The sequence below is a fragment of the Amblyomma maculatum genome, chromosome 2, assembly GCF_055883805.1.
Source record: "Amblyomma maculatum isolate TAMU_Amacu chromosome 2, ASM5588380v1, whole genome shotgun sequence".
NCBI classification, from domain to species: domain Eukaryota; kingdom Metazoa; phylum Arthropoda; class Arachnida; order Ixodida; family Ixodidae; genus Amblyomma; species Amblyomma maculatum.
Genome location: NC_139345.1, coordinates 227726368 through 227739265, shown reverse-complemented (window position 1 = coordinate 227739265; position 12898 = coordinate 227726368). Strand labels below are relative to the sequence as shown.

Genomic DNA, 12898 nt, shown 5'->3' with positions numbered 1-12898 from the left:
GGATCACGCGTCGGTGAAAAATAGAAGAAGGCAAACAAAAAACGGTGTTATGGAGTGCTGAGAGATGACACAGTTTATGAAAAAGTGATAACCATGCAACTTTTTGGCAAATATATATTTCATGAAAATCTGCGCATTTTTTCAAGGCTGTGATACTGGTATGACGTGAATAATCACAGAAAATAAAATATGGACATAGAAAAGTCCTAATGAGGAGACAAAAATTAAATTGACTACATACTGTCTTCAAACCCCAGCATTATGCAGCATGTAGAGGTAAACGGAAAGGTTTAATACAGTGATCACAGGATGGTAAGGTATCAAACTAGTCTAGATCTGAATAGGGAACAGAACAAATTAGAAAGAAGTCCATCAACAAATGAGCAGTGAGAGGGAGGACAGAAGAATTCAGGATCTCGCTACAAAATTGATATTCAGTGTTAATCACATGGACTTCACCGGACGGTCTGTACAGGAATCAGATCGATTATATTCTTTGCCGGCAGAGATGGAGAAGCGCTATACAAGCAGTAAAAACAAGGCCTGGGGCCGATTGTGGCACCGATCATCAGCTTCTTGTTGCCAAAATTAAGCTTCGATTGAGGAAAACTCAGAAAACTAGAAGGCCTTTCAGGTATGATCTGGATCAAATTCCATTAGAATATGCTGTGGAAGTGAGCAATCGATTTCAAGAATTAGATCTAGAAGAAAGAGAGCCCGAAGAGATGTGGACTGATGTTCGTGATATAATACAAGAAGTTGCTACTAAGGTAGTTCCAAAGCAAAAGAAATGCAAGAAAGCAAACTGGTCATCTGAAGAGGCTTTGCAAATAGCTGAGGAAAGGAGGATGGCAAAAGTTATGGGGGAAAGAGAAAGATACAAGGTTCTCAATGCGGATTTTCAGAAAATAGCAAGGAGAGATAAGAATGCCTTCCTGAACATACAGTGCCAAGCAGTTGAGGACAATAGCCAATTAAGGAACACAAGAGCTCTGTATAAGACAATCAAAGATATCAAAGGAAGCTTCTGTGCTAAGCTGGGCATGATAAAGGACAAACGAGGCAAGGACCTCACTGAAGCCTCAGAGATAAAGAAGAGGTGGCAGGAATACACAGAAGAACTGTACAAGAAGGACCCGAATGTGCAAACCCAACATAAGACGGTTGTGATTACTGATCTCGAGCCGGGCATCCTGAAGAGTGAAGTTGAATGGGCCTTAGCCAGCCTTGCTAAGAAGAAAGCTAGCGGAAGTGATGGCATTCCAGCTGAGTTGCTTCAAAACCTCAACCATGACGCTGTTAGCATGCTGCATACATTATGTCAGAAGATTTGGACAACTCTGCAGTGGCCACAGGATTGGAGGAGGTCAGTTTACATCCCCATTCCAAAGAAAGGCAGTGCCAAAGATTGTTCCAACTACCGCACGATCACACTTATTTCGCATGCTAGCAAGGTGATATTGAAAATCCTCCAAGGTAGGCTGCAGCAGTATGTGGATCGGGAACTTCCGGACATGCAAGCTGGGTTTCGCAAGGGCAGAGGAACTAGAGACCAGATTGCCAACCTTCGCTGGATCATGGAAAAAGCAAGAGAGTTCCAGAAACCCATCTACTTCTGCTTTATTGATTATGCGAAAGCGTTTGACTGAGTAGATCACAGCAGACTGTGGCAAGCTCTCCAAGAGATGGGTGTTCCAATTCACCTCATCTGTCTCCTCAGGAACCTGTATGAAGGACAAGAGGCCACAGTCAGAACTGGGCATGGTCTTACTGATTGGTTTCCGATTGAGAAAGGAGTGAGGCAAGGCTGCATACTGTCGCCCTGCCTATTTAACCTATATGCAGAGTGCATCATGAGGAAGGCCGGTCTGGACGAGTCTTCATATGGAGTGAAGATTGCTGGAAAACATATCAACAACCTTAGATATGCGGATGATACCACTTTAATGGCAGAAAGTGAAGTGGAACTCAAGAGACTTCTGATGCGCGTACAAGAAGAGAGTGAGAAGTTTGGGCTTAAACTGAACATCAAAAAGACAAAGATCATGGCGTCTTGCCCTATCAAGTCCTGGAGCATCAATGGACAAGAAGTGGAAGCTGTGACAGATTTTCTCTTCTTGGGCTCCAAGATTACCTCGGAAGGAGACTGCAGCCATGAAATTAGGAGACGCCTGCTTCTGGGAAAGAGAGCAATGGTTAGCCTTGACCGCCTAGTAAAGAGCAGAGACATTAGTCTGCCAACCAAGATCCGTATAACTCGTGTTATGGTCTTTCCAGTTGTGATGTATGGATGCGAGAGTTGGACTGTGAAAAAGGCTGACCGCCGAAGAATTGACGCGTTTGAATTGTGGTGCTGGCGAAGACTCTTGACAGTTCCTTGGACTGCCAGAAGATCAAATCAGTCGATATTGTCGACCATAAACCCTGACTGCTCATTGGAGGGTCAAATTCTAAAGTTAAAACTCAGCTACTTTGGTCATCTGATGAGAAGAGAGGAGTCGCTGGAGAAAGATTTGATGTTGGGAAAGGTTGACGGTCGCCGGAGAAGGGGTAGGCAGCGAACGCGATGGTTAGATGGCATCCTCGAGGCACTGCAGATGAAGTTATGTGATGTTAGGAAGATAGTGAGAGACCGGAAAGCGTGGCGTGACATGGTCCATAGGGTCACGAAGAGTCGGACACGACTGAACGACTGAACTGAACTGAACTGTTAATCAGGGATGACAACCTCAGTGTAGAAGCAATGAACAATAATTTATCATTGCGGAGTGCGCTGTAGAAGTAGGCGGTAGGATAGTTAGAGAGGATACCAGTAAACTATCTAAGGGATGAAAGATTTGATTGAGAAATGCCAGTCTGAATGCTTCCAACCCAACAGACATGATAGAATTGGCAGAGATATCAAAGCTAATCAATAAGCACAAAGTGGCCGATATAAGAAAGTATAGCATGGAGGAAATTGAGCATGCTGTAAAGAACGGGGGAAGCCTTAAAGCGGTGAAGAAGAAATTGGCCATAGGCAAGAATGAGATGTATGCGCTAAGAGACAAGGCGGGCAATGTCATCACAAATATGGACAAGAAGGTCAAAGTAGCCGAGGAGTTCTGTACCGATCTCTATAGCAGACAATGAAGTCACAACAATAATGAGATTGGCGGCAGGGAAATGCAGTCAGACGTTCCACCAGCAACGAAGGACGAAGTTAGGAAAGCATTAGAAACTATGAAAAAGGGAAGAGCAGCTGGAGGGGATCAGGTAACAATAGATTTGTTGAAGGACACGAGGATATCGTGCTGGAAAAACTGGCCACCCTGTATACGCAATGTCTGGTCTAATCCACGATCCCGGAACCATGCAAGAACGCAAACATTATCTTAATTCATAAGAAAGGGGAAGCTAAGGACTTACAGACCAAAAATTACAGACCAATCAGCTTACTGTCTGTTACGTATAAGGTATTTATCAACGTAATCACTAATAGAATCAGGGCAATTTTAGACTGCAACCAAACAAAAGATCAAGCAGGTTTTTGGAAAGGGTACTTCAATTTCAATCATCATCATCATCATCATCATCAGCCTGATTATACCCACTGCAGGGCGAAGGCCTCTCCCATATTTCTCCACTTAACCCGGTTCTGTGCTAGCTGCATCCACTTGACCCCTGCGAACTTCTTAATCTCATCCGCCCACCTAACTTTCTGCCACCCCCTGCTACGCTTTCCTTCCCTTGGAATCCAGTTTGTCACCTTAAGCGACCATCGGTTATCCTCTCTTCGCACTACATGTCCTGCCCATGTCCATTTCTTCTTCTTAATTTCCACTAGAATTTCGGTAACTTGAGCTATTTCTCTGACCCACTCTGCACGCTTCCTATCTCTTAATGTTACCCCTACCATTTTTCGTTCCATAGCCCTCTGGGTTGTCCTCAACTTAAGTAGAACTCTCTTGGTTAGCCTCCACGTTTCAGCGCCATAGGTGAGCACAGGTAAGATGCAACTGTTATATACTTTCCTCTTTAGCGATACCGGTAAGCTGCTAGTCATAATCTGCGAGTGTTTGCCAAATGCGCTCCATCCCAATCTTATTCTTCTTATTTCCTTTTCATGGTCCGGATCTGCGGTTACTACCTGTCCTAAGTAGACATATTCACCTACTACTTTGTTAAAGGTCAATTTGAAATTGTCTTTTCACTTTGCTCCACATACTAAACTTTTAAAGGCAGCTTGTCCTTTATGACACCAACAAACAAAACAATCATTATTGCCAATGACCTCTTAAATACTGCACTAAGTGTGACAGTTGCCGCACATTCAATATCTGTAAAAAAAAGAAAAAAACAAGAACAAACTAGTAATTAAACTAATTAAATTTCATATCAAAAAGTGACAAGTTTTTTTGACAACTGATAATGCTGATGAACTTCACACTCTGTAAAAAATTGTGAAGGAATAAATTTCACAAAGAGCAGCAACAGGTTATGCTAGACTGTGCCACTGATCTCCCAATTCCAACAAGCACACAATACAGAAATGTGCCTTTGCACTCTGTCAACTGCAGTTATCGATTCCAATTGCATTCCTTCAAGTAAGAAAAAAAGAACAATTTTCTGGCCCTTGACAACTGTTAAATGAACCAGATCATGCAGTTACTCAAAGAAGTCCCGGAAGTAGAAGGCTGGATTTCGTCACTTGGTGTTGAAAAAATGATAAGTCAGCCGGACAAATGCACAACGTAATGAAAAGAAAGGGAAGTTGGCCGCCTGAGGGCAAAAGGCACAGACTAGTTTCACACCGTGCTCAGCCATGCATGGCTAACAATGGCCCCGCAACGCAGTTGTCACATACCTCGTAGCCCTGCCTCGCTATTAAAAAAACAAAAAAACTATGCAACACACAGGTGCTGTGGTGGATGACTGCACAAATGTGCAGGTCAGCGTAAGTGCCACCTGAACACAATCAGTACCGTGGGCTTCACGAACATATTTGCCATGTAGAAGAACGGCTGATTGGGCGAGTTGATGAACCATGATGGACACTAATCTACGCCAATATACACTTCAAAACATGCTGTAGCTTGGCAATACTGTAACACACCCTTCAAACACAAGGCACATTTTTGCCCATACTTTCAAATGCAAGGCTGACCACTTGTGTAACTCAACCATGGATAGAGGTCCTGCTTCACTTTTTAAAGCAACTGTCGGCAATGCACGTCTGCAATTCTGCACGGCCTTTCCACTGCACTGCCCTTTTATGCCCTGCTTCAAATGCCCACAGTGAGTTCCATGTGCTGCAATCAACTACATACCTTTCTACTCTTGCTATTGCAACATGTTTTCTGTATGTGGTCAGAGTGCACGTAACAGCATGCTTTCATTTGCAGTCCATACGTGTGTAACAGCTGAATACAACAGGCTACTCACACCTCTAACAATGTGGCTGTCACATAATGCTTTCCCATAATACATTTTTTTTTCTGTCTTTATGCGATTGTTATGTACTGCGCATGACCCCTTTTCAGCATATATTTGCTGTTATTGCTGCAATAAACCAGATGTGAGTTAGCGCGTGTCCTGTGTCTTCGTCTCTTGTGTGGGTCTTCCCGTGAGCTTTATCTTCAGTCAAGTTACATTCCCAGCCTGTCTGCCATTTCCTGAAGAAGTTCTCTAAATGATGCTAGACACTTAGAAAATTGGCAGGCCTCTATCCAGAAAAGGGAGAGCATAACTTTAGATTTACATAGTATTGCTGAATCAGTTCTTGCTGGAAATGAAACTGACAAAGGAAACAGTGTACAGATATTGAGCCCTTTTTCTGTACTTGTATGAAACGAGAGCCATCTTTCATGTATTATTTGTTCATCTGTGACCTTGTTTCTATGCTGCATTTTTTTTTTCTAATACTTTGGTGGACATTAAGCCCATTTTTTCCTAATCCTTATTTGCTTACTATTTACACAATTCTTTCATACTTGTTACTGCATGCATTATGGATTACCAACATTTTGTTTGCTGCATTTTTGTTTCACTTACTGTCTGTCTCCACTCCTGCCACAGACACATCAAGTAGCAAGTGTGCACCAGAAATCAACTTTCATGGTGAGGGTGAAAAACGACTCCCATTTACATTTTCAGCCTCACCTCATGGTCGACACATGCTACTTGAGGCGGCAGGGGTCACCTAGTACTGTGAGAGAACTGCTTTGCATTTACAGAAAATGCAGCCTGCACTGCAAGGCCCACCCCCCAGTTTTCCTCGTAGGGGTTGCTTGCGGGGGCTGCATAAACGATAGATATTTAAACCCCTTCGAGTTGTCCCAACATTATTGCTGCTGCCGATTTCTTGAGTCATATTTAGTGCAAGGGCATCGCAATGAATGAAATAAGATAAAATATTCCTGGCTATGCAACCCTACGACATTTGATGCAATGACAATACTCCTCAAATGTTTTATCAAGATGCCATTTAACTTGTTCTAAGAGTGCTATTTTGTTAAACACTTGAAGCACAAATATACTAATGCAGATTAGGAAGAATAATCAGATAAAGTTAAGAAATTTTATCTAGTACGTGTCAACGAAACAACAAACTGTTTTTATTTGACAGCACCCAGATACGTCGCACGAAAAGAGGGAGAAAGTCCGCATGTTCTCAGTATTGAGTCCATTAAACAAGGTAGCTTTCGGCAGTCATGAGGCTATGGAAAATGCCAGTGGCTCACAAAATGCGCGTGAAAACCCTTCCCTCTAGAAGAGGGCAGTGGGACATAGCGCAGGCCGAAAGCACTCACTGAACACGATGATGTCTTCGAACTGCTTGCACTGCATGCTATTCCTGTCTTGGAGCGACTTGAGGATCTGGCCCCTCCAGTCCGCAGGCGTGCTTCCTTGAGTTGCCATTGCAAGGTGCCAGCGACAAACCAAAACAACGTTCACATGGCTCCTCAGATACGCCGCTCACAACAGAGGCACGCTTTCCACCGCAGCGAAGGCCTTCCAGGGCGTCCTCGAATGAAGGCGTTTATTGACAGAAAAATGCTTGAACAAAAACACACTTCCAAAGACATATCGCGAAAAACGCAGGTAGCGATTAGATTGGGTGGGCGAGTTCGCAATGCTGTGAGTCACGCCATCTTTGCAGTTTAAGCGCAGTTGATGCAGTGATAGACTCGTACTAACTATTATACCTCAGGTTTACCGTTTACTGCGTTTATTGTGCTTATAAAATCAAGTTGCATAGCAAATTGTGTTTTAAATGCAGGTATAAAAAAAGGAAGCGAAAAGTATCGACAAATGGTTTCCGTTTCCACCTGGCAGCCAGTCTCAGCCTCAGCTCGGCTCAGCTCAGCCGCTCAGCTGTCGTGCACTGTGACAGTTTGGTTGTTTGGTTTGGTACAGCCGTTCTTCTGAGAGGTGTTAAGCAGCAAGTTGGAACTGAAAGGTGAGGAATGCAGGCTCTGCAGACATCGTCACTGCGGCCTGTTGCACACACGTGCTGAGCAGTCGCGCTGTTTTGTTTACGTTGGATGTCTCGGTATTTCCAACGTCCGGCGCGTGCAGGTAAGGAATACCCCGCACGTGCGGGAAGCATTTTTCACAGCGCGAAAAACGAAGACCGGGGAAGAAACACACACAGACAAACCAAGCGCTGACTAACAACTGAATTTTTTAATAAGAACTCGTGCTTTTTTTTAAGATCAAGGCGCAAGATTAAGATTTTTTATTAAGATTAAGGCGCGCAAGGCAGGAAAAACATACGCACACAAAAAACGGACAAGCAAAACCACACATGCGCAAAAACTCACTGCACTGGTAGATTGCCACGAAGATAATCCACTTCTATCTGGTGTAATGCCACCGAAGGTTTAGCAACACGCGAGGTGCTCGACGTGGCAATTAAATATATCTCCTGTCACACTTAATCTCTGTGTCTAAAGACGGCACGCGCCAAATCCGGTGCACATACAATATTTTCTTTGCTGCAGTCGCGACAATGAAGCACGAGATTTGAAGAGGCAGTCGAGGTCCCCCTCTCGTGTTCCCTCAGGCGAACGCTGAGGCACCTTCCAGTCTGTCCATAATAGACTTTCCCACACGAGACGCGGATACTTTATACACGACCCCCGTGTTGCACGTCCTTCCTTAATTCTTTTTTTTTTATATATATATATATTTTTTGTGGCTCTGGACTAAGGGCCCACTTACGTTAGCTTTGTTTTTGTCTTAATTGATATTCACTCACGGCACGTATCCGCAGCTGCCTGGAGCGGGGATCCAAATTCTAACAGCGGCACAAATCTTGCCGACCTTGTTCTTGGTAGTAAAGGCCACCTCTATGCCGAACCTTCCAGCCACTTTTTTGAGGCTGTGTGAGAGGCCATGCGTATAAGGGATAGGTACAATTCTTTTCCTTATTCCATCGGCACTTTTTCGCGCTTTACGGCCAACCCCCTTCATATTCATCAGGAGCCTCTCCGACAGGCGGGCCAGACGCTGTTCGAGAAACGTAGCCTCTTTTAGTCTTCCAACCTGTGTGTTGAAGCTGTCTTCCACCAAGTGGGGGCATTAATTGTTCAGCGACGACCCAAGGCATGACATGGCAGGGCCATCTTTTACAAGCCTCGAGTGACCGGAATTGTGGTTCAAAAGGGGCTTCTCTGATCACGGTGCATATTTCCAACACGTGCTCTTTTTTAATGAGCAAGGTAATGTCCAGAAACTGGATGTGCTGATTATAGGGCAACTCGCAGGTAAACTTCCTATCCTTTCTCTTTCCACAGATTTCTCATGTCACTTCCTGCTCTAATGAACACCAGGTACATAACCCTGATTGCTAGAAGCTTGATGTTGTCTTCAAGAAATATGATGCCACCCTTGAACACACTCCTGCACGTAGGACCCACGAAGGTTGAGGCCAGAGAGAAGGAAAGCAGTGCAAGAACAGCGACACCGCTGGCATTCATGCTGTCATGTGGTAGTGAGTAGAAGAGGTCCTCCACGTCAATACTCGGCACAGAGCAGGTTCTGTTGCCTAAGGATCAGGAAGGGATCCACAATTGTTAGGGAATGCTTCTGCAAAAAACCCTTCCTGATCCAGCAGCATCCCTCACGTCACTGGAAACAAATGATGCTTAATGGTGCAGCCCTATTTTTATTCACTCGTCTGCACAGAATTTGTTACTTTTGAGTCCTGGCTCCCCATATATATTTAATTTCCGTGGGAGGGGAAGCGCAGCCTGCATAGGGCGTCGTACCTCGGAATGGTAATACCTCATCAGTGGTAATGCTGTCTGGCAGTTTGCAGGCTGCGTGGTTTAGTCACTCTTATTCGCTACTTTGAAAAATGCTTTGGAAGTCACACCAGCCTGCTCTGTAGTATTGTCTGTTGCTCTATTTTTAGTAGCATTACGATCCTTTTTAGAAATGCCTCCCCAACCATAAGCCTAGTGGGACAATATAGTGGGCTATGGGACACTGGCAACAAATTGGAGTTGACCCGTATGGATTCGAGCAGCCTGCTTTATCAACTTAGGATTTGCTACTTGTTGTTCACTTTTATTTTTTCTCCTATAAAGGTCCCACCCAGGGGGACAGTATTAGTAAATAAATACTAAATATGCCTTGATTTGCTCGGATACTGACGGTAGCATTGATGTGCTAAACAATCTTGATAAAATAGGTGTCCCGACAATTCCCGTTTTGAGTGAAAATCTAATCTGTGGTTTTTCTTTCTGATTGTGTTGATCTTTGTACCGAGATAATATCATTTAAACATTTTCTACTGGAAAAATTTTTTGGTGAACTCTGTTTTGAAGATGTGATGTGGTGGCAGCATTCCTCGTCACTCTCGTTGAAACATTATTGTACTCTTATCGATACGAACTAACTCTGGTTTGTCCTACTAAGCTTGTGATTGAGGAGATTTAAGAATTGGTCAGTGATTAATATTTTGCAGCTTTGGGGACCTACTGATTAGTCAAGCATAATGTAAACCACTTTTTTATCTATTCAAGAAGCTCAATTCAGAGGGGACAATAAATGTTTATTCCGGATGTGCCTATTTTTCTTGTTAATCTCGGTCAAAAATGGTTGCATGCATCGTGTGTATATCTGTTTTGTGATAGCATCTCTCTTGTATCCTTGTGTTTGGCTGTTTTTGAACTCTGGAAAAGCATGAACGACAGTAAATACCTATGTCGCAGGCAGCAACATGCTCCCTTTCATTTAGACAATGGCCAAATCGGCTGATGTATGATCCAGCACACGCCAAAGGGATTGAATAATAATAATTGGTTCACAGGAAGGAACACCGTTCTGTAAGGGAAAGGAGGAAGGTGGAAAGAGAGAAAGGGGAGCCGTAGTGGAGGGCTGCGGAGTAATTTCAACCACCTGGGGACATCGGAATGCAGCCGTCGGGATCGAACCCGGGGGGCACAGTAGTGGGGCGTCTTACCACTTTGAAGTATGTGCCTTCCGAAGGGACTGAATAAACCACTTTTCTTTGCATTGTTGCACTTAAAACTAGATTCCCAACTTTTTTTCGTGTCATTTACCCTCGCACACAAGCCACTCAATCTCACAGAAAAAACATCAACCTTTTTACCTATTCTTTTCAAATTGTGGGACAAAACAGGGATAGGGTATTTCTGCCAGATTTGTTTGGAATGAATGACAGCATTGCCCACCTTCGGCTTTTTCAGAATCCCATCTGCTTTATATATGAAAGGGGTATTTTGCATCTGTTAGTCTTTCAGCCTGATTGGCGAAACTATAAGCATTCATGTGTGGACAAGATTTTTTTCATGGCATTTTGAAAGCATGGCGCCACAATGCCCCTTTTCAAGAGTTTCGAGTCGGCTGAGCTGTACGGAAGTAATGGCTTTTTACTCATAGGTTGAAATGCCCAACATACATGGAAATCACTAGAATACAAGGTCAGATCAAAACACTTGATGTGTAATTTCTAGCGGTGAAAGCACTTGAGAGAAGGTACTCACTCTTGCAACTGTAGAGCTCATGAGACATTGTCAAGCTTTTCAGGAAAGATGTCACTTAACAATAGAAGGGATCGGACTAGTTGGCGCAGGTTTGGCATTTTTCGAAAGTGCTAAAACAAAAACAACACAGGCAGTTGGAAATAGCACTCGTCCCTGTCTGTTTCTTAATCCGTGTTGTTTTAGCGCTTTCGAAAAATGTCAGAATTAGCAATGGAGCGATGCAAGAAGGTCCCCTTGTTTTGAATAAAAACAGTGCCCTCCCATTCTGCATAGGCTGAATCTAAAAAGCTTTCTGCAGAAATGCCACAAGCATTCTGAAAGGTGGCATTTGCTTCACTTGTGATGAGGTATGGAATAGACGTCAATGGAAAATGTGCGCAGTGGCTTGGCCTGGTTAGAAATTCAATTACTTAGTTCAATATGAGCAATAATTAGGCGAGCTCGGTTTTTTTGTGAAAACTTTCCCTGGCTCTTTTGCCACGTGCTAGGCAAAGGTAAATTACTACTGAAGAAATGGAGTGACACTGCAAACTGAAGGCAGAGATGATGGGACTTCTTCAAAAGGCAGCATTTATACTTGAAAACCAAAGCAAAAGCAAATAAGGAAAGTATGACTTTGTGTAATAGCAGTTGTGCACAATGCATCATTTTATATTGTTACATGCTTTGTACGCACGGGGGGTTTATTTACAGGGATCTGTACAAAGAGGACTGCGGCAAAGCGTACAAACGTTCCTCTGCCCTTGCTCTTTTCTTCTTCTTCACCGATCTACCCGACCGCTCTTTTTCATCTTCCGTCGACGTTCTACGAAGGCGCGTGACATTTCCCTCCTCGCAGACGAAGCCCGTCGGGCGAGTTACAGAGATCCTCTGGAATGAAATCGCTTGAGGCGGGCTACATGCACCACCTGCGACTGCCGTGACCGTCGACCATTTGCCGTTATGCATGCTATGACGTAATTCAGGTCATTGATGCGCTCTAACACAACAAGCGGTCCGGTGTAGTGTGACAGCAGTTTTTGACAAAGACCACGCTTACGGAGAGGTGTCCACAACCACACATAGTCACCAGGAGCATAGGAAACTTGTTGGTGTCGGGCATCGTAGCGGTTCTTAGAACGTTCTTGCGAAGCTAAAATTCGAACTCTGGCCAGCTGGTGGGCTTCTTCAGCTCTGCAGAGTGTGGTAGCAAGAGAAGGTTCGTCATGAATAAAAAATGGCAGTATGGTGTCGAGGGCACAGCGAGGCGTGCGAGCATAGAGAAGGTAGAAGGGACTGTAGCCTGTTGTCTCATGTTGCGCTGTGTTATATGCATGTGTAATGAACGGTAGAACGCCATCCCAGTCCTTATGGTCTGCAGCGACGTACATAGCCAACATGGTGGTAAGCGTCCTATTAGTTCGTTCTACCACACCGTTCGTTTGGGGATGATATGGCGCTGAGGCGAAGAAGTTCTTCGACAATGTCCGCTGTGAATTGGCGTCCATGGTCACTAATGATGACTGCAGGAGGGCCGTGCCGAAGAATGACGAGTCGAAGTAAGAAATTTGATACTTCAGACGCAGTAGCGGATGGTATCGCGGCTGTCTCACAGTAGCGGGTTAAATAATCAACGCACACAAGAATCCATCGGTTTCCTCTAGAGGACCTTGGAAAAGGTCCAAGAAGGTCAATGCCAACTTGCTCAAACGGGGCTGTTGGAGGTGCGGCCAGTAAAATCGCTGCTGTGTGCGGTGGAGTGTTCGGGCCACTCCCAGGTGACCAGACGTGGCGTCATCATGCGTCATTTCTAGAACTGTGATACGTAGGCTTTCCGGAACGACAAGAAGCATACATGCTCCCCCAGAGGCGAAATTTTTCTTGTAAAGCACTCCTTCGCGAATGCTAAATGTGTTCTTCAT

General features: G+C 44.3%; 2 protein-coding genes across 7 annotated transcripts in view; one reads left to right on the top strand and one right to left on the bottom strand.

Moving 5' to 3' along the window:
• Positions 1 to 7127, bottom strand: part of LOC146201459 (autophagy-related protein 16-1-like) — a 224025-nt gene extending 216898 nt beyond the window's left edge. For all 6 annotated transcript variants that reach the window (XM_084595861.1, XM_084595864.1, XM_084595863.1 and 3 more), the window contains exon 1: positions 6792 to 7127. In XM_084595861.1, the coding sequence (XP_084451987.1) occupies positions 6792 to 6900 (109 nt within the window). In that variant the 5' untranslated portion in view covers positions 6901 to 7127. The remainder of the gene's footprint in view (positions 1 to 6791) is intronic.
• Positions 7128 to 7324: 197 nt separating this feature from the next.
• Positions 7325 to 12898, top strand: part of LOC146201456 (GATOR2 complex protein MIOS-like) — a 279626-nt gene continuing 274052 nt past the window's right edge. Inside the window, exon 1 of the mRNA XM_084595858.1 lies at positions 7325 to 7441. The gene's annotated coding sequence lies outside the window, so the exon portion shown is untranslated. The remainder of the gene's footprint in view (positions 7442 to 12898) is intronic.